Source organism: Ambystoma mexicanum, chromosome 11 (assembly GCF_040938575.1).
Source record: "Ambystoma mexicanum isolate Mex_15411 chromosome 11, UKY_AmexF1_1, whole genome shotgun sequence".
Taxonomy (NCBI): domain Eukaryota; kingdom Metazoa; phylum Chordata; class Amphibia; order Caudata; family Ambystomatidae; genus Ambystoma; species Ambystoma mexicanum.
Genome location: NC_090934.1, coordinates 898,329,487 through 898,356,747, shown reverse-complemented (window position 1 = coordinate 898,356,747; position 27,261 = coordinate 898,329,487). Strand labels below are relative to the sequence as shown.

The 27,261-nt window shown below is 45.1% G+C and overlaps 1 protein-coding gene across 1 annotated transcript in view; it reads left to right on the top strand.

The window, feature by feature from the left end:
• LOC138505061 (intestinal mucin-like protein) overlaps positions 1 to 27,012 on the top strand; it is a 129,938-nt gene extending 102,926 nt beyond the window's left edge. The window contains exon 9 of the mRNA XM_069625386.1: positions 25,961 to 27,012. Within this exon, the coding sequence (XP_069481487.1) occupies positions 25,961 to 26,126 (166 nt within the window). The 3' untranslated portion in view covers positions 26,127 to 27,012. The remainder of the gene's footprint in view (positions 1 to 25,960) is intronic.
• Positions 27,013 to 27,261: the final 249 nt, after the last annotated feature.

The following is a 27,261-nucleotide window of genomic DNA, read 5'->3' as shown; positions in this document are numbered from 1 at the left end:
TGGGTTGGTCTCATTTAAGGTTTTGGAGAGAGCCGAGAGTGACCATGATCCATTGGTGGTTTCTTTTTTGGTCTCTTCCAACACCGGTGGCCAAAGTAGGCCCTACACTCCACCAGTGAGCACCCCTTCCCAGGCCCAAAATGTTCAGAGATGGCCACAATCACCAACAGTGGTTTTTCAGGCCAGAATTTACGAGGCTTTATTGCCAGTCTTGGGGGCTTATGTCGAGACATATTCTCTTTTTTCACATGTTGATTTTTACAGACTGTTGATAGAGAGACTGTCCCCATTCATTACCAAGGAAAGACTTTATCAAGCGTCGGCTAATGGAAAGTCTGTGGGTTCGTATGATCGTGAATGTCGGGCGGCCAAGACTGTCTTAGTTAACACGCTTAAGTGCAGGGCGACTACTCCCCTGGGGGTGGTTAAAAAAAAGGCATGACCATGAACTCATGCTTGTTGAAAAGTAGAGAGAACAGGGTAAAAGCATCTGGTCAGTCCTTGGTAGGGCTGCCGGGTCAAACGATTCTAAAGAATTTTGGCATTTGGTGAAGAAAAACCTTAAACTGGAACAGCCTGGTGTGGTAAGCAACATCTCCTTGGATGCCTGGCATGATCATTTTACTGCCTTGTATGCTGGGGAGAAGACGGGACAGGGACTGGTATCCTTTTTCCCCCCCAATGAGGGTAGGTTGATCCGATTACAGACCTAGTAGTAGGCCAGGTGCTGTCTGAAACTATAAACAGCCCTGACTGCATTCACATTGATATTTTTAAAACCTATGTTATGGGTACCTTTTTTAAAGAAATGTTTTAATGGTGTTCTTTCTAGCAACCTCCCCCAGAGCAGTTGGAGGGAGGCCATTATCATCCCAACTGTATAAAAAAGGCGATCAGGATTTGCCGTGTAATTATAGGCTGATTTTGTTGATTGATTCATTGGCAAAAGTTTATTCCAGGGTTTTTTTGCACTGCTTGGAGGATTGGGTTGCCAGCGAAGGATTTCTTTGTGCAAGCAGGATTTAGAGCCAGTATCTCCACGTTAGACCAGGCTATAAGGCTTGCTCTCTTATGCTGGAAATACACGCGGCTCAATTCACAATGCTAGTATTTTGCCGATTGGTGATCTACAATCAGTCTTTAAGACAGTGCTGAGGGATTCTTTGTGTTCAGCTCTAGAGGAACTAGGCATCCCCTTGTCCTTGGGTAATTGCATTCAATCTTTATATTCAGGCAAATATGCACGGATACTTTGGGGGCCCTCTGGTGAGTTAACCCATCCAGTATTTAGATAGCGAGGTTCTTTCTGTATGTCTTAAGATCTACAAGGTACAAACATCGCCAGGGGTAACCTATTGAGCAGAACTATGGAGTGCAAATGATTCTACCCCCATTCAGGTAGCTGAACATAGAGTTTTGAAATCATTGCTTGGATTACCCCCTAATGTGCTGTCCACGCTAGTAGCATGCGAATATGGCCTCATTGAGATCCGATATGCTATTATGATCCAGCCAGTATTATACTGGCTTCAGATCAGGAACAATAAAGTTTTGTTTTGTTTAGGGAAGGTTTGGAGGAACTGCTATCATTACCAGGTGGTAAGAAACGTTCTTGGTTTCGGCATGTAAGAACCATGCTTTGTAACATTGGGCTGGGAAATCTATGGAGTGATCCCACAAGGTTTGGAAGAGGCTACAAAGTGCTGGTTAAGAATACATTTAGAGAATGGGTGTGGAGTATGGTGAACAATAATTGCCTAATGGGGAAAAAAGCTATGGCTTATTTACAGTTTAAGGACGTCTGGGGTTCAGAGGTATATCTGGATCTCCAAATGCCAGTGAAATTAAAAAGCTGGTTTGCAAAGTTTTGGTTAGGCATAGTCCTGTTGGCCCACAAGTCTGCCAAATGGAAGAATGTGTCTTGTTCCTCAACCCTTTGTCCTCTATGTGGCAAGGGGCGTGAGGATGAGGCGCATCTTTTCTTTTTCTGCCAGGCACATTGCTGGGCACCCGTTTTGGAGCCATCTAGACCAGCTCTCAATCCCGTCAGCTATCCGAGCCCTGAAATGTTGCACCCAGTCTGTATCTGTGTTGGCACTTTCAAATTTCTTAAGATCTGTATTTAACAAGAGAATGTTGGAGGTTAGAAAAGTCACCAGTTTGTCAGGGTTTGCCAGAGTATTAGGATGGGTAAGGATGTGTGTGTATGCGTGTGTAATATTATCGATCGGATTTATACAAGTCTACATTTTATAATTGTGTATATACTTTGTGTATAATGATTTTATGACATTAAGAGTGATGTGGTTGTCAATGTAAATTTTGTTTTTAATGTTTTGTATTTTGAAAACTGTACTTTAATGGATACTTATTTTCCGAATTAATGATGATGATGATGGAAGTGGAGGCCTAGCATATTATGAACGGAATAGAAAGCAGGCCCTGATGTAGCGCTGCAGCTTTGTGTAGCTTAGCTAAATAAAAACACCCCATTTCCTGTTCCCCAGGAGAACACCCGAAGTCAGATGCACCCTCGGTGTACGAATAAACACTAATTGTATCCAGCTGCAGGGCTTTGACATGATGGGAATGGAATATGAGCTGTTAGGGATTCACCATTTGAAGGGCAAACTCATGAGAATATGGCAAAAGGTTTTGTGAAGCCAAGAGGTTAAGCAAAGACTTAAAGCATACTGCCCTCCCCAATGAGTGGTCATCCCATTTGAATTACAAGGAGGCACACAACTTGAGCAAATAAATCCCTGAAATTCAGACTCAAGAATGGTGCCCTAGTCACATCATTACTGGGCACCTGGGGTTTGAAGGAGATAAGGGGAAGCCGTGTCTGGAATGCCCTTTGATTTGGGATAGGAGGAGCAGAGGTGATGCCAGTAAATTAAAAACAAGGTGTGTGCGCCACTGCATCTGGTATAATGAGATTGTCTTATCAAAGCAGAGCTGGCCTCGTCAGTTATTCCAGTCGCGTCTGGAACTGAGGGGTGCACATCACATGGGAGTCTCCATTCATTAATGTATCTTAATTTCTACAACCAATCACGTGCATGGATTCAATTAGGGGAAGGAGTGTAGTGTGTGGCCAATCGGTCCAGGGACTGAAAGGGGGCATTAGCATGTTCCATACATGGTAGACAATGAGGGTGGTGGGATAACATTGTAATCTATATGACCAAATTGTGCCGTTTCCCACTATAAAAGATGAAACATTTTGGGAGATTATGAGCTCCATGTCAGTTTGGTTTTATGGGACCTTTTGCATATAATAAACTGCATCTGCCCCTGCAAAAAGTTGCAGTGATTATTTGGCCCTTTGGATTATTTTTCTTATTTGGTTTTTGGGTTCCTATTTCTTTACACCTATACATATAACTTGTGGTCCATAAATAATCAAATACGTCTTCATAGTATTGGATCTTAGTGAACTTTGGTAACCTTAGTAATCAGTGAAGTGCCATTTTGGTCCTGGCTAGGGTGAGTGCATCATCAGCAGACAATACAAGGGAAACCTCTGGCCTTTAATCATTGGCACATCAGCATTCTGTTTTTTAAGTAGGCTTCCAAAGCATCTAAAATCACATTAAACAAAAGCTGGCAGAAATCAGGCCTGGGGTACAGCAGCTTGATCTGCAAACAAATTAATGGACACCCCATTAGGGCCAAAACATGGTAGCATTGGTGTCTGTATGCAGAATCTTTATTTTACTTAAAGTGTTCCATGTTTTCCTTCCCATAAATGGTTAATTTTACTAAATGGAAGGATTGCTGCATTACCCACCATATATCACAATCGCTGCCTCCTCCACGTGACAAAGCGGTATTCCCAGAGAATGCCGGGAAACAGGGCCTGTATGAAGACTTCAAAGTCAATAACCACTAAAAGACAAAAAGAGGTAATTGCTGCTAATAAGGATGCAGGTGATGAAGTATAAAAGAAGAGACCTGGCAGTGCAAAGGCATCAGCCAAAGAAAGTATATATGGAAACATGTCTGAACTGCAAACCCAGAATCTGCAGACAACTTGATCATAGGAGATTCAGCAGAAGTCCTATAGCGTGTAACAAAGGATGCCACACATTGAGGTTTCTGGAAACCCTCACATGGTTCTTAAAGCCTAAGAGGAAACGCAAGCCTGTCAAAGCAAAGAGACGGGAGAAGCCTTTGAAGAAATGCTTGCCTTGACAAAGGCACACGTTTGTGGAATCATGTGGAGGAACCATTGTCTGACAAAGCCAAAAGACTAGTGAATCCTGTGGTAGAGTCCTTGCATAATGAAACCTAGAGGCAGGTGAAGCCACCTGACTGATAAATGTTAATAATTTGGTAAAATCCCAGAAGCATCACTGGCCTGACAAAGCCAAGATGATGTGACAGCGATGAGCAAACTCTTTCTTATAAAAGCCAAGAGGCTGGTAAAGTATTTGAATGCAAGTTTTCCCGACAAAGCCAAGAGTCTGGTGAAGTCTCTCATGAAGCGCTTGACTGATGAGATCAAGAGTCTAGCGAAATGTCTGAGGAGTACTTTCTGACATGAGTCTTCGAAGGAACAGTGGCTGAGAAAACTAAAGGGATGGTGAAATCTCATGGAAAACTCATACCTGGCATGGCAAAGCCAAATGCAGGTGGTGTTCCTAATACAATTCTATCCTGAAAAAGGCAAACAACTAGTGAAGTATTTGAAGGGAGATTAGCTGACCTAAGTCAAGAAGTTGTCGAGTTCGCTGCTGAAAGCTTGGCTGTCAGGGTTATATTCCTGGTGAAGGCAATGATGAAACACTTGCTTGAGAAAGCCTAGAGACTTGCGAACTCTCCAAATTCTTTAATTCTTTAAAAAAATGTTGCCTATCAAAGCTATCCGACTGAGGATGCCTTCCAGAAAAAGGCACACAGTCTGGTTGAGAGTCTCTGAAGTATGTTTACCCAATGCATTCGAGGGATTGCTGAAATCTTAAACAATCTAGTTGTCTAAGAAACTAAATAGTTTCAGAGAGCTTCTAGATAACAACTGACTTACTATGTCAAGAGGATGAAAAGAGAGTTGAATTCCTGGGGTACCATTTTGAATGTATTTGCCCCAGTTACCTCTTCTTAGTAATGTTTGTCACAGAACATTATTTAATATCAATCAATTCTAGATTATTTGGCAGCATAAAGGGAAAAGTATTTGACCGTCCTGTAAAGGAACACTCAATGGAAGAACATCGCCTTAGAAAGAATTACACTTAAGAGGGCCTAACCTGTAAAAGAATCTTATTTCGAAGTATGAGAACATCACCCAAGGGTGCTTACCAGAACACATACAAGCACCTCCGTAGTAAAAATTCCATCGAGACTGCACGCATGCATTTCTCCAACTTTCTTCCTAATGCTCACCACTTCAAAATTTCTTTTACATTCAAAATGTTGGACTTCTCTGCCGCGTTCAACACTTTCAACCACTCCTCTCTCTTCAAAGACTCTCCATGACCTTAGGTCTTGCAAACCTGCTGTAGCCTGTATTGCTTCCTACTGCAAGGTTTCTCCTTTAAAATCTCCAGGAACTTGTGGACCTCTGACACCCCACTTCTCCCTGTCAGCATCCCCTAAGGATCAGTTCTTGGAATTCTGCTCTTCACCATGTATACATCTGACATAGGTAAACATATCTGTCGTGACTATCACCTCTTTGCTGCTAACACTCAGCATCTTTTCTATTTTACCTCCTTCACCCCAGTTATCTAGAATGGATTACCAACTCTCTCAATGCAATTTGCCCCTGCATGACTCTCTGCTGTTAATGCTGAACTCTTTGAAAATAGAACTTCTCTTTCTCTCAGCTTCCCACTATATCCCTCCCCTCCCTTCTCCTAACTGCTTCCTTACTGACCTTGCATTCCCTCCCAAGGCTCCAACCTTTAGGTCCTCTTTGAAAGCAACATATGACTAGATCAATTGATTAGTACCACTGCCTCTGTAGCTCATATTAATCTTCTCAAAATTCAGAAAATTAATCAAGTTCTTGCTTACCATTCTACAAAAACTCTGATCTACACCCTTGTGCCAATCAAACTTGACTGCTGCTCAAGCCTACTCCTTGTCCTCAACTTCACTACTCAAACTGTGTACAACGTCCATAGATCCTGCCCACTTCTATTTACTGGAGGCAAGTCCCTGAACGGTCACACCAGAGAGAATACAATCTGCTAGAAAGGTTGATCTTGTAAGGATCAAAAGTTTTAATCTCACACGCAGATGGAACAAAACAGCAAATAACTCTGCTGCTAAGAACATTCAGCCAAAGAGTAGTACAAACAGATAAGGAAAAACATTGTCATACCTGACGCAATACATATAGTAAAGACCTCTGGGGCTGGTTAGTGTGTGCCTATACATGATCTGCCTGCTCAATAAGAAATGCCAGGCCAATCCGTCCGTCTTCCGTCACGTGGGTACTGCAGTGATCATCTTCTTCTCACGTCAAAGGTCAAACAACAAATTAATTATACTCCTATCATATAACTACCTTATCACTCATACTGTGCACTTGGCAGGCCTTAATACAGGAACAAAGGAGGTTCTGGGGCTCTCTAACCTTCACACACACATTTCACTCACTCCCTTCTGTGCCATCCGGCTCCAAGACCTCCACCCTCGTTTTGATCTATAATGTGTCCCTCCCAGCACCTTGCAATACAAATCAGCCGATTTTTGCTTCAACAATGTGCCCTTTTCGTCCTCTTTGAACATTTCAGGACTTGTCACTTTGGAGTTGGTGGCCAAGGGGCACCTGGAGGCATGGAATTCAGGGATCTATGGTTTTAGTCAGATATAGGCTATAACTCTTAGTCACCCGGGGATGGCCTAGTGCATACAATGCCACATTTGCCGCGCAAGCCTTCCCTTCCACCTATGGTTACTAATATCTATGTAAAATGGCAATGCTGCTCGCGCCCTGCGCTATACTATGTGGATAGACTATATTTGGTTATATTGGAGTGGAGTCCTTTGTACTGGGATGTGGTCCTCTCACCGCCCCCCTCCCCCTTGGCCCATCGTAGTGCTTCAAATGCATCTCGCCTCACCATGTAGAACCTGGGGGGTGGGGGGATGTGCCCCTTTCCAACATTCCCCCCCTTTCGTTACTTCTACAGTAACTTACTCCGCTATACCACTGTGCACCTGTTTCTTCCTCTCTGCTTCCACATATGGCAGAGTTCCTTTTATTGGCACCCAGGCTCCACACACTGACCCCTGCGTGCATACTCTTCAGGTGGGCAAGTCACATAGATGCATCCTCCCTCCTCTGCTAGGTCCACCCAAACCTCTGTGTAATTTTGTAGATCAGGGGGTGGAGATATGATAGTGTGGTATAGATGTTCAACTTCATCTCCAGACGGGATGGGGAGCATTTCGTATTTAGGGCCACCCTGAGGGATATCAGTCTGTACTTCAATATCTTTTGTCCCACGAGGTGCGCTATTAGGTGCCACATTGGCACAACATCAAAGACCCAGCTGACAGGTACAGAAAATAACAAGGATGAACACGATAATATGCATTAACATCTTCACGATCGCTCTGAGCCATGACGTGGCCCAACTAAATGCCAAAGTAAACCAATGAGTGTCCTGTACTCCTCCCTCCTTCTTCATGTGAACACCCAGGCCATGGATAGCTGCAATGAAGTGGGATAATGATGCGTTATCCACATCCTCGGGAGGCAAGAATGTGCAGCAGGAATCACCAAACTTTTTGCAAACCCCACCTTCCATTGCTATTAACATGTCCAACAGATATCGGTTTTGCAACATCATAAGTCTTAATGCACGCAACTCAATCTTGATCACGTTGAACCCGTCCTCTGTATCGTCCGCGAGCTGGACAAGCTTCCATCTCACTATCTGGAACTATTTGGCATTTGCTGCGGCCTGCACTCCCGGCAAAGTATGGATGCAAAAAGGGATTCTGCTGAGCTGAAGAGCCTGTATTTTTCTGGTATTTCAGCAAGCAATGTAGAAGAGTCTTTGGATATGTAATTCAATCTTTTCATCCTCTTTGGTTGTTGGAACTGTCCTTTTTCTAGCAGGAGTTGGAGCTCTTGTGTGGGCAACAGACCATTTTCTTCATTTCCGACTATGGGGAGACTAGTTGGCCCCTCGACAGGCAATTCTCCCCTTCAGTTGTTCTTCTGGAATTACTAATAAAGCTGAGTGCAATGTGGCCAGCGAAGACAGCCCCTCCATGATGGTGGGTGGTGCAAGTAAGTTTGTTGGCTACCCACCCAGTAGTAAACCATCATCGCTGCTCTTCTTTTCTTCTTGTCTGGGATCAGGAGAGTCTTATTGCAAGTCTTTGTCGGTTCGAGCCGACAAAGACTGTACCCTTGAAACATATTCTTCTTCCTTGTGTACTCACACTGGCTTTTCCATTTTTGTAGTCCACGTCAGGTTTGTGATATGCTCTGTCCAGATTTGTGCACAGAAATTGTTCACTCGTGCTATCCTTTCCTTGCTATATGTTACCAGTACTTCTGCCAAGTAAGGTAATGTGGTGTCCTGCCAGTTATTATTGACATGTTTATGCCCTTTCACCATCAAATATGGCAGCTCCAAACACTTGATGTCTTTTGAATCACCACTGCACTGTGCAAGATCTGGACCCACCATTTGCAGCTGCACACTATGTCCCTGAACGTTCCTTTTATGCTGCATAGCACAAGATGAACTAGGAATTGTGCCTCTATAATTGGGGCTGCTTGCGGTACTTGCACCTTGGGAGCCCCTGACACATGCGGAATGAGTGAACACACATAGCAGCTTACATTCACAGCGTTTCTTTCCACACCACTATGTCGGAATACCATGAGTTGGTAAACTCGGGATGATGGATATCCTCCTCACATCCAAACCCCTCCCTTGATACGTGTCATTTTTTTTCCTATCTCCCTTTTCATTATTCTATACATGCTTTCAGGGATTGCAGCCTTAATAGTCCAATTGGAATTAACATTGTATTTTTACATATTGGTAGACAATCTCCTACTTGCTGAGAACAATCTTTTCACTGTTTCTCCCACTGTCGTCGTGTGCTTGTTATATTCATTTCCATTATTATTATTAGTGTTCACATTATTACTAATATATGTAACTCTGCTACTGTTATTAACATTTACATGAATTGTCCCATTTGGATAATATAGAATCCCCTCCCCCTATAACATCCTCCCTCAATACAATCAAAATATTGTTATCAATATCCCACAGAGACCTTCAATAATGGTCAACCCACAATAATAAACATAGGTCCATATTCTCTCATTTGTGCATCTACACCTCGGGTCCCTACTTAACATATTATGTATATTAGTCACGTCCATCTTCTTCTTTTCTGAAATGAAAACACAGACACACAAGACGACAGGGAGAGATGTACAAGACTTTTAAACAAATAAAGAGGAAAGAAAGAGAGGGGGAGAGCGAGAGAGAAAGAAAGAGAGAGAGAGAGAGAGAGAGAGAGAAAGAAAAAGAAAGAGAAAGAGGAAAAGAAAAGAGGGAGAGAGAAAAGGGGAGAAAGAAAAAGAGAGAGCGACATAGAGAGAGAGAGAAAAAGAAAGAAAGGAAAACAAACACTCCTGAAAAAAATATACGGAGAAAGCAGCTAAGCTTCGGCCTGTCACTGGAGCGTGCTACCGCACATGTATCGACCCATGCACAGGCCGGTAATGTAGATGGAGTACAGTTACTGCTACCCCTTGTTCTTAAGATAACTGGTATACCAGTGTACTATCTGGAGGTGCCCTAAAATATTGGAGAGGTGGACACAATAGCGTAACCTCTTAACTTATACTGCAAGGGGAGTACAAAAAACCACCTTGTAGGGCCCGTGCAACCAAGGCTTGTTCCACCGTCGCACAAAATTGGGGACGTATATCAAGTCACCAGGAAGCAGCGGTTGTGTGGTCATATGCTCAGGATCTGTTGCTGTAGTATTTGCAATGTCGTCTCAATCCTGGGAGGTGCAATCTGTCGGGAGACACAGTTAATTGCCCTAGTTAGTGTGGGCAATTAATCTTTGAACTCATTGCTTAGCCCCGCTCTGCCCTATGTGTGTCTGAAGTCCTTCTAACACGGGGTTATGGGTGTTAAGGCTGGTTTTCTATACTCTGGCCTGGCGGACAGATGTATAGAAGGCCAACCTATATTGTCAGGGACAACTCTGGGAAGCTGTAGCCAAACCAGTTGAAGGTAGCAGTGACAGGCGGTTTAGGCTAAGTTTTTCAGAGGTGTGAGAGTGTAAAGGGTCCACAATGAGGTCACACAATGGGAGTCACAAACTACACTTAGACAGGATGTATAAAACTACAGTTATTTAATTATGGCGAGACACACTATAAGAAAAATGAATACAAGCAGGTAGACTTATCAACCAATGCCATCAAACTAAAATACACATATACAGTCACAGGTTCAAGTGCATAATACAAATCAAAATACTCCTACAAGGGAATGAATATGTGAGTATCACAAAGAAAAAGGTCCACAGAGATGGTCCCTAACTAATATTGTCCAACCCTAAGTTGCCTGTGGCCTTGTGCCCTATGGTTCAGGATACAAAGACACAGAACTCAGGAGGCAGGAGAAAATGTAGGTAGGGTCTCTGGGGTCCAGTGATGGATTCTTAGAGCCAGGGTTCAATATAGACAAGTGCCCAAAATTACCCCCAACAGTCAGAAGTCTTGCCAAGGCAAGTAATGGCAAAGCCGATAGTTTTAGAATAAAGGTTATTATAAGTCCATTGACTTATTATGGGAGTGAAGGGGTATGTTAAAAGCTCAGTAAATTACCCCCCCCCCCTCACTCCAAATCTTCCCAAGACGTTTCAGAACAAAAGAAGGGTGTCCTGGCTTGCTTTTACTGCTGAATTTGACGGTCCACGATTTTCACGGGTTGCAGGTTCTAATGATTCTCCAGTCAGGATCTTTTGCTGGTGCAAGGACTCTTGATGAAGAAATGCAGAAACAAATGATGCAGCACCCTTCTCGGGACTGGAGGCGGGTCAGAAAATCAGGTTTCAGACCGTGCACGTTTCACACAGTGATGCAGCAGGATTCAGTAGCCACGGTCAGACTTTCCAGTCTTTCTCGGGTCCCCTTGGTGCTAGGACGCCGAAGTTTCGCAGAGGGTGTCGTTGCAGTGGCAGCTGAGAGTATGGAAACTCGGAACGGCAACAAGTATAACCCGGTAGCCCAAAAACGAAGCTGGTCAGCCTCAGGACGATTCCCGGGCGCTTCCGAAGGCGGTTTTTGTGCTGGGCACCGAGTAGGCTTCGTGAATGGATGGTCCCTCCACTCCTGGGTTTGTAGCACCTTCGCAGGCCTACTGGAGATCATGAAACAGACAGGGCTCCACCAGGACTGCAGCAGAAGTTGGTTGCCAGGCCTCCTTCAGGCAGGTTACAGGTTTCTTGCGGGTCTTCTCAGCTGGACAGATTCTTGGCTCCTTCAGGTTCTTCCAGGATCTCTGACAAATGCATGCAGGGGCCCTCTTCTTATCCTAAAAGCCAGGTAGGAGTCGAAACTCCCACTAGCCAATTTTCAGAACTAGCCCACACACACACCCCACAGTGGTCTATTCAGGACCACTGGCGCGAACACTCATGCATACCACTCAGACACACAGAAACCAGGATGTGCATTAGGGTCAGACTGACCCAGCCCACATCCTGCCTGCAAACACACACCGCCCTCCAGCCACCCGCCAAAATCTTCTGCTTTCCTGGGCAATGGAAGTCCTTATAAGGATCTTTCTGCCCTCTGAGGCCACGAAGAAGGCTAAACAACAAGATGCAAAACGAATGGGTGAAAAACCTTGTGGCACAGCCATGTTTTACTAGTAGCCACAGTAAGTAGCCAAACGAAGTAAACGCGGTTAAGCTAAAAACGAAATTCCCCAAAAAGTGGGGAAAAGTCACTGCTGTCACCAGACCATTTTTTAAGCACCTCTAGAGTAACCAAAAAATCCTTTGAGTGTTAGTCTAGGGCATAACAAACATGAACCCCATTGCACTGCACTGTAAGCTGTTGTGTGCAATGATAAAAAGTTACCACATGTGATACAAAAGTAACAACAAGTATCAACATAGTCACAATACTAAGGGAAACACTGTTTCCCAGTATTGATAGCCTTAAGAACGTATCCATTTCCCCATAACATGTGAGCAAAGGCCAGTACAGTGAAGTTTAAGGCTTCACTGTACTGCAAAAAGTACAGGTCAGATTGAAAGATACAAGCAAAAAGTTTGGGGGATCCATAAAGATGGAAGGAAAGGTGCAGTAAAGAGAATCTTTCCTAACAATGGGGTTATGCATACGCCGGCCAGTGACCACTTTGTGAGGTGACAAAGAGTGGTCTTGGCTGCGTGCGTAAACTGAAGAGGGCAAGGGGCAAAAAGTGCACCCAGTTCTTCTTCAATGTGGTAGACAGTTTGGATAACATGCTTTTGAGAAGCCTGTTTATTCTCTCCACAATGCTATTGGCCTGCGGGTGGTAAATCAAACACATCCAGTTCTTGATGCCAAGTAGTGCTGTGACGTGCTGAAACAATGCATTGAAAAAATGTGTGCTGTTGTTTGAGCTTAAAACCTCCTACACACCCCATTGAGGGCAAACCTCACCTACTTAAAATCTAGCAGCACACTTGACATCCTGGTGCGCACACCGCCCTGCTTCCACCCACCTTGAGAAAGGACAAACCACTACAATGAGGTACCTAGATCCATTACACTGGTCACCCATATCTACGTAATCTATGTGTAATTCATAGAACGGCCCAGTATTGTGGGGCAAGGTGCACCGTAACATCCATAGTGTCATCCCTGTACTGAAACATTGACATGTGGTGCAATGTATAACCATTTCTGTAATGCTATCCTGGATGATTGGTATAAACCAGTCCTCCTGTATATCTGCTGCTAAGTGCTGCTTCGTAGTGTGATATGGGTAATGTAACTGTTCAAAGGCTAGGGATAGCAGCTCCTGGGGCATTACTGTCTTCCCAGAGCTCTCTTGCTTCCATAACAGATCTGTCGGAGATTGCTTCCAACCTCTCCATAACCACAACTCTTTCTCCCTTTCTTGTGCCCTTCCTCTCCATAACCACAACTCTTTCTCCCTTTCTGGTGCCCTTCCTTGTAGCTCGATAATCTGGGAGATGTGCAATGCTGTGTAATGTGCTGGATGTTTGCTTGCGGGTTGGGCAGTCACAATGTATTCAGTGGGTATTTCATTTGGCATATATGCTGTCATTTTGGCTGCTGCATTGGCGGCTGCGTTCCCCATTGATAGTTTGTCTGTCCTGTTAGTGTGGGTGCGCACTTGACGACTGCCACAACAGATGGCTGGGATAATGCTTCTATCAGTATTTCGAGCAGTGCTGCATGCTGCACTGGGATCCATCTGCCCGCCGAAACCCCCTCCGCTTGCAGCGCAATAGACCAGCATGCCCTGTTGTTGTGACGTATGCCAAGCCTGAATATATTGTGACATAGAACCCTTTAGACACTCTCAATGCTTCAATGAGCACTATGAGTTCCACTGCTGCTGCAGGATAACCTTTTCATGGCCACCGTCATGCACTCTCCTTCCTCAAGTTGTACCACTGCTGCCCCTGTCCGTCTTTGCCCACACACCTGGTCAACTGTGGAAAACCCGTCTACGAAAAATATCTCACCCTCTGACAATGTGCAGTCCCTTGCTTTGGGGGTGTCATCCCCCTCCCCCTCATATGTGGCACAGTCGTGCATCATCAAGTCCTATGAAGTAGGCATATCTGTTAAAAAGGTGGCAGGGTTCAATGTTTTGCATGAATATGGGGTTTGGAAATGATAGCCTCATATGCTGAAAATCTTTGTGTAGTGAATGTAGATTTTGACCTCTCTAGAATGGTAAAAAAGAATCTTCCCCAAACAATGTAACTGAACACCCCATTAAAATTGTTGAATTTTTCTTTATCGCAAAAGCAGCAGCTGCTAAAGATTGTTCACACATGAACTGCCCTTGCATCACTGCATCCAAAGTGCCGCTATAATAGGCCAATGACTTGTGGCCCATAGCGCTCTTCTGCTGTCATAAACTGGCCATCTGAATGTGAAAACAAGTAAAATTTCGGCTTGTAATCTGGGGTGGCCAGTACAGGTGCAGAACTAATAACTTCTTTTAAGTCGTCAAACTGTTTGATCATGTCTGCCATCCACTGCAACTTGCAGTCCTTTGATTGTTGTGCTTCCTTAAGGGCCTGCAAAGGTGGCCTTGTGTATATTGCATAATCTGGGATCCATGCCCTACAGTAGTTGCACAGGCCCAGAAACTTCTACATTTCTTTAACTGATGCAGGTCTGGGGGTGGCACGTACTAACGCTGCCCTCTCTGGTAGTATTTTTTTACCATTTGCTGTTATGAACTGCACAGCTAAAGCACCTCCTGTTGACAATATTGCAATTTGACCTTGTCGACCTTGTACCACTTACAGGCCAGCAATTGTAGGAGTGCAATGGAGTCCCTTCAGCAGTGCTGTTCACTGTCACTACACACTAGCAGGTCGTCCACGTACTGGATAATCATGCTAGGCACCTGAATATTCCCTAAACCAGCATACAATATTCTGTTGAATTGTTGGGCTCTCGCTGTACCCCTGAGGTAACCAAGTATGTTTGACCTGTATCTGGCCCTGCGCAAATGTTATGAGGTACCTCGACTAAGGATGGAGTGGATCAAGAAGAATGCATTTATCAAGTCCACTACAGTGAAATATGTGGCTTTTTTGGGAATGCTTCATAAGATTTTCACAGGATTCAAAACAACTAGAAATTCTTTCTGCACCACATCATTGAGGTGGTGCAAATCCTGTATCATTCTCCAATTGCCCCTGTTGATTTCTTGAAAGGGTATATCAATGTATTACACTGAGACATTAACAGCCCAATGATCCCCTGGTCCAATAGTCTTTCAACCTCCTCTGCCTCCCTCAACAATGGATATTGTCTTAACCTGGGTAGCGCTGCACCTGGCTCCAGTGTTATAGACACAGGGGTCACGTCTTTCATTAATCCTACATCATGTGGATTTGTAGTCCACAGCTGTAAAGGCATGTGTTATAAGTATTTGAAAAAGAATAGGGTCGGAGTTAATACTGCCATCAGGGGCACTGCACTCTTCTGTACTGTATTATGTCACAGGGATGCAAATCTCTAATATTATCTCCCCATCTTTGTTGTTATTCGCAAACAGCTTGTCATCTGTCATTTCCTTTAGCTGTACTGTTGGCTCTATACAGAGCACTGTGCGCAACTCACACCCATTCTTGTCAATTCCTAACACGACAACCCTCTTATTGGACAACAACAATCCCTGCAAATCCAGCGACAATATAATTCCGGCCACCACCTCAGGTGACACTGCTGGACGAAAGATAAAATATGTGGGTACTCGCCAACACTGTTTGGCAATCAAGGGCACCGCCTCCATGAGCACAGTAATAATGTAAATTAACATATCACGGTCCACTGGTGTCCCACGGACCACCACCTCCCTTGTCATTGTGTGTATTATCAACATCACTGTTATAACGCACAGCCCAGGTGTGGAGCAAACTATGCCACAATCTGTAAATGATATTGTCATGTTTAATTTTCTGAGCACGTCCCTGCCTAGTAAATTCACAGAGAAACTTTCAGAATACAGTAAGGGCACCCACACTACCTTCCCTCCCACCTTTACGTCCAGCTCCTCATTGTATATAACATTGGAAATAACCTCAGAGAATGCCTGCGTGTCAAGATATTTTCCAAATAAAGGAACATTTCCCTCCATGATACTTGATTTAGTTGCACCTTAGTCCACCATAAATATGAACTGTTTATTTCCTATCTACGCCCCCACAAAAGGTTCCTGTTCAGGGTGGATGGTCGTTGACAAGACCGGACACGCATGTGCTCTCTGTGGGCTGTCCTAATCAGGGTATGTATTAGTTCCAGGAAACGAGATGAGGTTGCCCTCCATCACTGCTGTTCCTCCAAAGGGAGCAGTAGCCCCAGTTGGTACCCAGCACCACCCTGCTGTTTATTTATTTATTTATTTATTGTTAATTCTTGTAAAGCGCCAATATGCCCGTAGGCCTCAGGGCGCACATAGAAACTTAACAGGACAGACGAACATATAGAGTAACCTGTATAGAGCAGAGAAGGAGATAAGTCAAAGAATTTATTCCATGTTGAAAAAGTATGTTTTTACGGCGCGTTTGAATACAGTGTAGTTCTGAATCTGCCGCATCTGGGCTGGAAGTTCCATAGTAGGGGTCCCTGTGCGTCAAGAGTAGTACCTCCAAGTTTAGCTGTCCTAGTTTTTGGCTGTTTGAGAATAATGGCCGAGGATGACCGAAGGTTCCTGACGTTTGGCTTAATGCTTATGCGGTCTGACAGGTAGGTAGGACTGCTGAGACTAATGCATTTATGGGTCATGGTTAATATCTTATGGGTTATCCGATGTTTGATAGGGAGCCAATAAAGTTTTTTCCTGAAATTGGAAATGTGTGTGCGACGGGACTGAATAAAAATATTGCGCACAGCATTATTCTGAGCCACTTGTTATGATTGGATATTGAGAGCTGTGGTGCCCGGAAGGAGGCTGTTACAGTAATTCAATCCAGAATGAATTAGTGCGGTGGAAAGAAGAGCGCAGTTCTCTTGTGATATGAATGGGCGAATGTACCCTATTCTTCACAGCTTGATTTAATGCTGGAAACGTGAAATTTCATTGACAGATCTTCGTCGAGAACAACTCCCAAGGTCTTGACCTTCTTCTGGACGAGAATGGTGTTATCAGCAATATGGAAGCTGGCATAGTCGGGATCTAGTTTCGCCCTAATGTTTTTAGATGCCACGATGTGGATTTCAGTTTTTTTATCATTAAGGGTAAGAGAGTTGCAGGCCATCCAGTCTTGTATAGCTTTATATATTTTGTTGATGGTTGCAGAATCGCTGCTATATAGGCCACTCAGCTGTATAACCACCTGAGTGTCATCGGCGTAGTTCGTATATTGTACGCCTAGTTTGTTTAAGAGGTCAAGAAGGGGACGAATATAGAGATTGAAGAGCAAGGGCGAAAGACAGGAGCCCAGCGGAACTGTTGCTGTGGCAGATGAAGCACTTGCATGTCATTTGCTTGAGGCTGCTGGTCATATGTTTGGTGTTGTCCCTGTGGATACCCTTGGTTCTAATATCCTTGACCCTGTTGTGGATACCCTAGTCCTTGGGGCCCTTGGCCCTGTTGCTGTGACCCATAATGATATCCCACTGCAGACCTGCTGCTGCATTCCCTTGCAAAATGCCCCCACCTTAAACAATTCCAACATTGGGATGGTCCAAACCCACACCCTCTGGGTCCAAAATCTCCTCCTATTGCTCGTCGAAATCCCCCTCTTCCTCGCTGTAGTCCTCCTTGTTGCCACTGTGGGCTGTGATATTGTTTTCCCCCATCCCTCTGTCCTTGTTCTCCTTTAGCCCAGAGCGCAGCAATAGTGGCACTCACAAGTTGTCGGGTACTCTCTGTCCCCTCTACCTGTACCGGCGTTGACAAAGGCACCTGAATGACAACCTTTGCCAATTTATTTTCTACCAGTTTCACGTCCTCCGCCTGACGCCTTTGAGTTGTTTCCCTCTGCCGTTCCTTAATCCTTTTGCAATGATGCACTATTATTCTCTATATTTATCGCCACCCCTTTTCCTCAATACCCACAATTTTATCTAAGGCCTTCTGCATTTCCTTTGGCAATCCTCTCTTTACAAGAAAATAGAAGAACACTAATGAACGGTCCCATTGTCCTCCTGTCTCAGCTATCCATATCTCTCATAATTTAAGAATGATTTAGCTGAATCCTCAACTTCCCCCCTTGTACACTGCATCAGGGACTGTAAATCAGGGGTATCTGGGAAAGCCCTGCGTAACGCATCCCACACTTGTGCCCTTATTTCGTTAAACGATGCTCCACCATGTTCATCATCCCCCAGGGTTATTACCGGATACCCAGTTTTAACCCATCCACCCCCAGCCTGGTCCCTAATTATAGCAACCATCAAGCTCTTGATATCTCCTATTGCTAAGGGCACCCCTGCAGTATGCTTTTAAAACAAGGGCTCCCCTGCTGTGAGCTGTGAGAGGGCCTTTAGCAAATGATTCTTATCCATCTGGGGCCAGGGCTCATAATGTGTTCTCCCCGCCCCCTTAAGTATTAGGGGCATCTGCATCTTTACCCTATTTCTCATGCCCTTCTTCATACTTCCCCCTTTTTCTTACTGTGGCAATTCGGCCGGTCCTACTCCTCAACTTGCCCCTCCACCACATGCCTACTGGTCGGGGGTACTTTCAGCTGCCATTTCACCCCTTTCTTCTTCTTCACCCTAGTCTTCAGTGAACGAGTCACTATCATCCTACCTCTCGACATCTCCCACCACCGCATCTGATCCGAAATATGTCCACTTACCCCTGCCTCCTTCCTTTTCGACACATACATTTTGTATTCCTCCCTGATTCATTCTAAGCAACAAAGCTCTTGATCTCCATTCTCTTGATCCATCTTCTGGGGCTGTACATCCCTCACCTCTCATGAGGATTCTTGTATCCTGCTCACTGTTAATAACTCTGACAACCTGCCTTCGAACTCTCTTGACCTGACACCCACGGATGTACATTACTTCAGGAGGGTTTTCCTATGAGGTTGGGGGAGCGGTAGCCTCTGGTGTTACTGGTGCTGAAGGGGTTCCTTCCACAGCAGATGGGGTCGCTATCGCAATGGATACATAGATTGGATTTGTGTACCCTTAGGCGGGATGCGATGTCAAGGGATGCACTCCCCCATGCTCCGCTGGCACCCCACCCTCTCCTTCTCCCTTCCTGCACTTTCCATCTTTCTGTCTCTGTGCCCATACTCTGTCCGCTTGGTCTTATGTGTTTTCGAACATATGCCGGAGATCTAAGATTTCTTTTCTCCTCTGTAGCTGCATCCTTATACTTAGCTGCAGAAAATGTGGACATGTGTCAAAGATGTTCCAAGAGGCTCTTATTGTGAGAGCCCTGTGCTGGCCAAGGGCGGAGCATACCCCCTCCTCCTGTCTCTGCAATCCACTGCTTATGATATTTCTCCACCCTGTCACGATACAGTGGCAGGGCCTTATACATGTGCTCTATTGGTGTTCTTCTCCCATGCTAGTGATGGCTATCTCTTACTGACACTGCAAAGACCTGCTACGCCACGCACCGTTCTGCTTTCTTGTAACCAAAAGAAAGAAAATCCCCCACCCTTTTTTGTCCCCCTTCCGTGCACACATACACCACTCCACGAAACCATCCAATGTCACACCACACCACGACACACACAATTACCGCCCCTTCTAGGGCCTATTCCTAATCCAATTAAACATTAATATAATACAATAAAATAACAAGCTAAAATAACAACCACTACTTATTCCGGGCCTATTCTGAGACCACTATTTTTATTTCTGTATTCCTCCTTTAAATAATATACTGTATTGTGGTATCACCTTCCCTCCCTGACTTACCTTTGCCTTACCTTAAAATGCCTTACCAAAATACTCTCTTCATTCTCAAAGAGGGGCTCCTATGGATTATTTTTAGATTTTTTAAGTGACTTAGGTTTATTCACCCTAAATTTCCTAGGGTCAACCAGACATGGACCCCTTGCTCACTGTGCTCAGAGAGGCACAGCTCACTGATGGTGCTTGACTGCCCATGTGGGCGGGACAAAGACTGATTTGTAAATGGATATTTCCCTTCTGTGAAAGGTACAGTGAGCTAAAGTGTGATTGTGGACTCTTGAGTAGGTACCATCCCAAACAGCAGGTCATTTAGCCGTGTTTTTTCTCAAAGAGGGGTGCCTATGGACTATTTTTTTATTTTTAAAATAACAACCACTACTTATTCCAGGCCTATTCCGAGACCACTATTGTTATTTCTGTATTCCTCCTTTAAATAATATACTGTATTGTGGTACCACCTTCCCTCCCTGACTACCTTTGCCTTACCTAAAATGCCTTACCAAAATACCTCAAATCTCACCCACGTCATATCAACAACCTCACTCTCCACATGCTCACACCTCTCAAACTTCCACAAGCATCTGTCCTTTACTTGTTATCACTTACAAGAGCCTACTCACACGTGCGTGCTCACCTGAACTCCTCTGTCACAGGGTTCCAGCACTGGCCTGCACTCTCCTCTAAGCTGCTCCTCACTTCAAAGAGCAGAGAGGATTGCTCTTAAAATAGCTCCTGCTAAACCTCTCAAAACACATGTACTTTCAGGACCGGTCACTGTAGGTGACCGTGGCTCCTTCAGGAGAGGCGGCCTGGAAACCTCTGCATATACGGGTTGGCGGGCTGGGTACAAGCAAGGGTCACCAATTGAATTCCAGTCCCTGAACGCTCACACCAGAGAGAATACAGGAAGAAGAAAGGCCTGAGTTGATCTTGTAAGGATAACAAGTTTTAATTTCACATGCAGGTGAGACAAAACAGCAAAGAACTCGGCTGCTAAGAACATTCTGACGAATGCCACCCTGAAATCCATATAGTAAAATCCTGCGCGGCTGGTTGATGTGCACCTATACATGATCCGCCGGCTCCATAAGCGATGACAGGCCATTGGTTCCAGCCCAATCTATTCGTCTTCCGTAACGTGGGTTCTGCAGTGATCATCTTCTTCTCACGTCAAAGGTCAAAGAACAAATTGATTATACTTCTACCATATGACTACTTTATCACTCATACTATGTATTTGACAGCCCTTAAAATGGGCACAAAAGAGGTTCTGGGGCACTCTAACCTTCACACACACATTTCACTCACTCCCTTCCGCACCATCCAGCTCCAAGATCTCCACCCTCATTTTGAACTATAATTCATCCCTTCCAGCGCCTTGCAATACAAATCAGCCAACTGTCGCTTCAGCAATGTGCCCTGTCTGTCCTCTTTGAACATTTCAGGACTTGTTACTTTGGGGTTGGTGGTCAAAGGGCACCTGGTGCTATGGAATTCAGTCTTAAGTTTTGATCAGTTATATAGGCTTTAACTCGTGGTCGCCGGGGGATGGGCCGGTTCATGCTTTGACCAGTATGAGATAACTTGCACACCAGGCGCCAGCCTTATAGGGAAAATTCCTCTGGAATCTCTTTGCAACACTGTTAGAACAGTGACTAGACATTGTGGCGGTCGAGGGTGTGGGCTGTCTTCATGGGAGCTTGGCATGGCTGGAGATTTCTCTTGTCTCACAACTTGGGCCTAGTGCATACAATGCCACATTTGCTGCACAAGCCTTCCCTTCTACCTATGGTTACTGATATCTACGCAAAATGGCAATGCTACTCGCACCCTACATTACACTATGTGGATAAACTATATTTGGTTATATTGGAGTGGAGTCCTTTTGTTCTGACAGGTGGTCCTCTCACTGTTCTAGATAGCCCGCTGGCACATCATAGTGCTTTGAATGCATGTCACCACACTCTAAACCGCCTAAGGGGTGGGGCAGGAATGCCCCTTCTCAACACTGGCAACACCATGCTGGTTGAATCTGCATGCACAACTGCTCCATTTGGAAGTTCCTTCATGTAAAATACAACTCTATCAATGGTCTTTCTGCTCAGGACCTGACTGGCTGTATCTCTGTCTACTCATCATCTCATTAACTTTGCTAATTCTCTGCACTCAACATCATTGTCCCATGCCCCACTTTGCCTCCTCTAACTTGCACTCTTTCTCCTGTCTCGCTGTGCTCCTTTGGAACTCACCAATCAACTGAATAAAAGCCAAACAGACTGTTGAGCTCTTGAAACCTCAGCTTAAATCTTACCTACTACCGAACCAGGGAGCTCTTGCTACTCCCGACCCCATTCTCTTTACTTGACCCCAACACCCTTTCCAGTGCCACATAATAATTTTGTATAAATATACTTTACCCCTTTTTACTTTGCAGCACTTGTTCCCCTCGGCCAATGATTGTTTTGATTGATTGATTGTTTATTTTTATAGCGCCTATACACAATGTGTTTCAAAGCACTTCAAGGCAGGGAGGGAACATGGGAGAATACAGTGACATTCTGACAAGTCCTTGATACATTCAGAATGTGAAAATGTTACTATTGTAATCAGCCTGGCGACATTTCAGATATGCAATAGACAATGATGAGGAGGGGATGGGGGAGGGAGAATGAGACAGACAAGCGGCTACATTACTATGCCTGACAACAATTGAGGTAGTGCTGGAAACTAACAAGACGGGGGGTAGGGGAGAGAGTAAATGGAGAAGGAGAATAACAAAACAAGTTACTATCATACTAGGCCTGACGACATTTCAGATAGTGCTGGAGGGGAAGAGGGAGGAGAAAACAAATGAGGGAGGGGGGAGAGAACTAACAAGCTGCTATCAACAGGTTAGGAAACATGAACAATAGAGTAAGAGCTATTGATAGTGATAAGGAGGGGAGGAGGGGAATAAAGAGGAGGGGTGGGAGGGAGAATGAGACAGACAAGCAGCTACATTACTATGCCTGATGACAATTGAGGTAGTGGCAGAATTTCACAAGAGGTAGTGGGGTTGAAAGGTTGGGGTAAAAAGGGGAAAGGAGAAGAACAAAAACAAGCGACCAACGTACTAGACCTGATGACATTTCAGATAGTGCTGGATGGGGAGAGGTAGGAAAACAAATGAGGTGGAGAGACAAACAAGCAGCTATCATACAGTTCAGGTGACATATCTGAATAGCATAAGTGCTAAGGATACAGTGAAAGGAGGGGGGAAGGGAGAGAGTGGGACATCAAGAAGAGGGATTTAAGTAGGCAGACATCTAAAGCCTACGTCGGACCAGGTCAGTTGGTGGGGGGCATCCAGAACATCACAGGGGACCAGAGGGGTCAGTGGAAAAGGAGTGGAGAAACAGGAGGGGGGAGTGAATACAGTTGCAGGAGTCCGAAATAACACATAATGTTGCAAGAGAACAATCAAATGCAAGCCAGGATTTGAGATGAGGAAGGTCACAGTATGATTCAGGGGCACCAAGAGTACGAGATGCAGTGGAAGTCCAACATGAAGTTGAGAAGGCTGAAGCACCATGAGTCCATGAGTCCATAAGAAGTCAGGAATTCCAGTACTGGGCCCCAAGTCGGTTGTGGTGAACAAAAATGTATCAGGACAGCTCCTGCAGAGGGGTGAGGGTGTACAGAGGAACAACACGGGGGACCAGAGTGGGGTGGGGGTTACAGAGGAACAGCACAGGGGACCAGAGGGGTGTGGGGGTGCAGAGGAACAACACAGGGGACCAGAGGTGTGTGGGGGTACAGAGGAACAGCACGGGGGACCAGAGGGGGATGGGGGCACAGAGGAACAACACAGGGGACCAGAGGGGCGGTGAGGGGTACAGAGGAAAAGCACAGGGAACCAGAGAGGTGGTGGGAGGTACAAAGGAACAACACAGGAGACCAGCGGGGGTAGCAGAGGCGAGGTGTGGGGTACAGAGGAACAGCACGGGGGACCAGAGGGAGTGGGGGTACCAGAGGGGTGTGGGGGGGTACACAGGAACAGCACAGGGACCAGAGGGGGGTGGGGGGTACATAGGGACAGTACAGGCGACCGGAGTGAGTGGGGGTACAGAGGAAGAACACAGGGAACCAGAGGGCGGTGGGGGGAACAGAGGAACAACACAAGGGACCATAGGGGGGTGGGGGATACAGAGGAACAGCAAAGGGGATCAGAGGGGGGTGGTGGGTATCAAAGGGCGGTGGGGGTACAGAGGAACAGCGCAGGGGACCAGATGAGGGTGGGGGGTACATAGGGACAGCACAGGGGACCAGACCAGAAGGGGTGGGGGGTACAGAGGAACAACACAGGGGACCAGAGGGTGGGTGTGGGAACAGAGGAACAGCACGGGGGACCAGAGGGGGGTTGGGTTCAGAGGAACAGCACGGGGGACCAGAGGGAGGTGGAGGTACAAGAGCAGGGTGGGGGATACAGAGGAGCAGCACGGGGGACGATAGGGGGGTACCATAGGGGGATGGGGGTACAGAGGGACAGCACGGAGGACCAGAGGGGGTTGGGGGGTACAGAGGAACAACACAGCTGACCAAAGGGGATTGGGGGTACAGAGTGACAGCACGGGGGACCAGAGGAGTTGGCGGCTACAGAGGAACAGAATGGGGGACCAGGGGGAAGACAGGAAGCATACTTGAAGCAGGCCATGGAGCAGACAGGGGCCTATGTGGTGGACCTTAGTAGGTATGGGCTGGCTCCTGCCTCCCGGTTGCTCTGATTGGCCTATCAAGTCCTGACAATCAATGGGAGGTGGAGTCAGGCCCAACCCAGGGTGTAAGCACACCAGTTGTTTCCAGACCAGCCATCTTGGAAAGGCCAGAAAGCATGAGGCAGGCAATGAGAGTAATAAATAAAGGAACGAAAAAAAAACAGGAAATAGGTTTCAGTCATGAAGGCTGATCTGCAATCGACATGCTGCCCCCGGAAATGTGCACGCATTTGATGATATAATGATGAAAATTGCACAACAAGTGCAACCTTTGTAAGGCACTTGTGTTTTTTGTTCCTTGTCTATGGGCCTCATTACACGGTAGGCGGTAAGGGTTTACCGGTACCAGTATTTTACCGGTACCGGTAAACCCTTACCGCCTTACTACGAGTTTTCTTTGCGGATTGGAGAATTTAACCCCTGCTTTTTGCAGGCGTTAAAAACCAACCCGCAAAGGGACCAGGGAGCTAATTACGGTACCGCAATTTGCAGTGCCGTAATTAGCACCTTCCCCATTCCCATTATGCCCTATGGGGCAAAAATGGGAATGGGGAAGGGAAATGGGGGAAGGGGGAATTACCGCCCCACCAACCTTGGAATAGGGCGGTAATTCCCCTTTCCACCAAGGCGGTGCCGGTATTTTACCGGCATGGACCAAGGTGCTAATAGCACTTTGGTCCACCGCCGTCCGTGTAATGAGGTATATGTCTCATATTATTAATGCCCTCTTAAACTGGCTCACTTCTTGTTCTCATCTCTGTGCTATTGTACAATCATCCTTCCAGGGAATGGCTAAGCCATCTTTAAATGGTCCAAATTGACATTCCAGATCTTAAATAAATAGAAATATGCAATAAATCTATCTAGGCCCTGCAAACAGTATATTTTCAAACTTCCTTTAAAGACTTGTTATTATTACATATTCCCAAAACAAAAAGCCCCTTTATTAGAGTGTTAACTTTCCATGAGTAATTTGTTGTCATAGCATTTGTATTCCAAAAGGGAGGAAGACAGGTGCAAGGATGAACCATGAATGCAATACGCATATCTCACAATTAAGATTAAAACTGGTATCTGAATTCAAAACTCATGAAAGTGATAAACGCTTTATTATTCGACGAGATGCCTTGTAAGAGCCCCCCTAGAAACATATTATATCACTAATGCATGGAATATTCTTCAGGTGAAAACTTCAATACACGAACATTGCCCATTACAACTTTCAGAACTTCTAGAAGCTACCCCTTAACTGAGTGTGCAATATCTCTCCAAATGAAGGAGGGTTCTTTAAGTATTACACTTCCATACAGAGAATTAGGAAAAGGAGGTGTTGTGGTCTCGTTCTTCTTCGTGTTCTTCATCTTCATCTTCTCCTTCAAATGTGCATGGAAATATTCCTTCAATACTTGATGAGGGAATACTTGGTGAGACCCCTATTGTCCCTGTATTTTTTTATGGCTTTTTCCTTATCAGTGTAATACAGTTACTTTCTCTGCGAGAACATTTCCTACATAATTATCATGGTTATTCTGATATATCACATTTTGAATTTTTGAGAGTTCTTTTAAATTGTATTAATTGTGACTTGAATGTTGCATTGCAGGTATGTGCCGGATACACAGCAGATGGCATACAGGTGTTCCTGCTGCAAGGAGGTAGAAATGGTTAGCAAACAGATCAGGCTCAGTTGCCCATACGGAAGATATATCAACTACAGCTTGAATGTCGTGGCCCGGTGCAGCTGCGTCACATCCGACTGCACGCCCTAGAGCTCTGCCCCACAGAAGGGAGCCTGGAACATTGCCAGGAGCATTGGACGAGAAGATGGAACTGGGCTTGTTTTTGAGACGAATTATAAGGCTATAAAGAAAAACAACTTTCAATTATTTTGTAAATACCTACAGTCACGATTTAAATAGCTATTGCGTTGTATCGACTTTATAGAAACAGATATAGTATTAATCATCGAGTGGGCCTCATTGTTGCAAAATAACACGCGCTAGTTTGTGTTTTTGAAATCGTTTTTCTCCTCTTTGCCACTTCGGGCAGTTATGCGTGTATTTAGAAATGACTCAACCACGCCCTTGGTTTACTGGGTAAAATATGGACAGGCTGTGTTTTTAGGCTTCTCAAATGTGAGCGATTGTGTCTGTGTTTGACAATTTTAGATGGTAGTCCCACTACTGGACAGCATTGAACACCACTAAAATGTTATGTCTGTCTCTCACCTGGCAAATGGTTATATTTCTGTAAAGTCTCACTCTTTTGAACCGAAATCCTCCAATATTGAGTGCACAGTTTGTTCAAATGTAGGGAAATTACTACCGCCATCACAGACAAGCTGACAAGGCTGGACATTATCATGAGGACCACTATCTTGAAAGCTCTAGACCTTCCTAGTGATACAAGGGCATTCTTTTGTGTGACATTTTTTACGCAACCAACATATCACCAAAACTGTTCCTGAAATGTTAGTTCCGAAAAATGAATTGTAAAAAGGCAACATTTGAGTAAGGAAATCAACAGTGCTGTTATTTCAAAATATAAGTAGGCTACTCACACCTACTGCTTGCTTGTTACTGTAAGAAGATGTGTCTTGTTAATCCTTCTTGTCACGTAATCTAGTGCTGATTAATAAAGCGTTGACATCTCGCACCTGTCAGTTTTGTGGGCTGAATTATTCTGCAGTTCTGATCTTTCTTTGCTATTGGTGACAAGGACAGAGTAAGGTAGTCTGAGAATGGAGTGCAAAATTCAAAGTGATGACAGTTATGATAGTAAGATTTTGTACGTTCGCTCCTTAGTAGTTTTATGGAATTAGGGCTTGTCATCCGGAAGGTGGCATAGGGTGCCCCACCATGGGTAACCAGACTGGGTTCTGCTGAAGGAAAGGAAGAGGGGGGA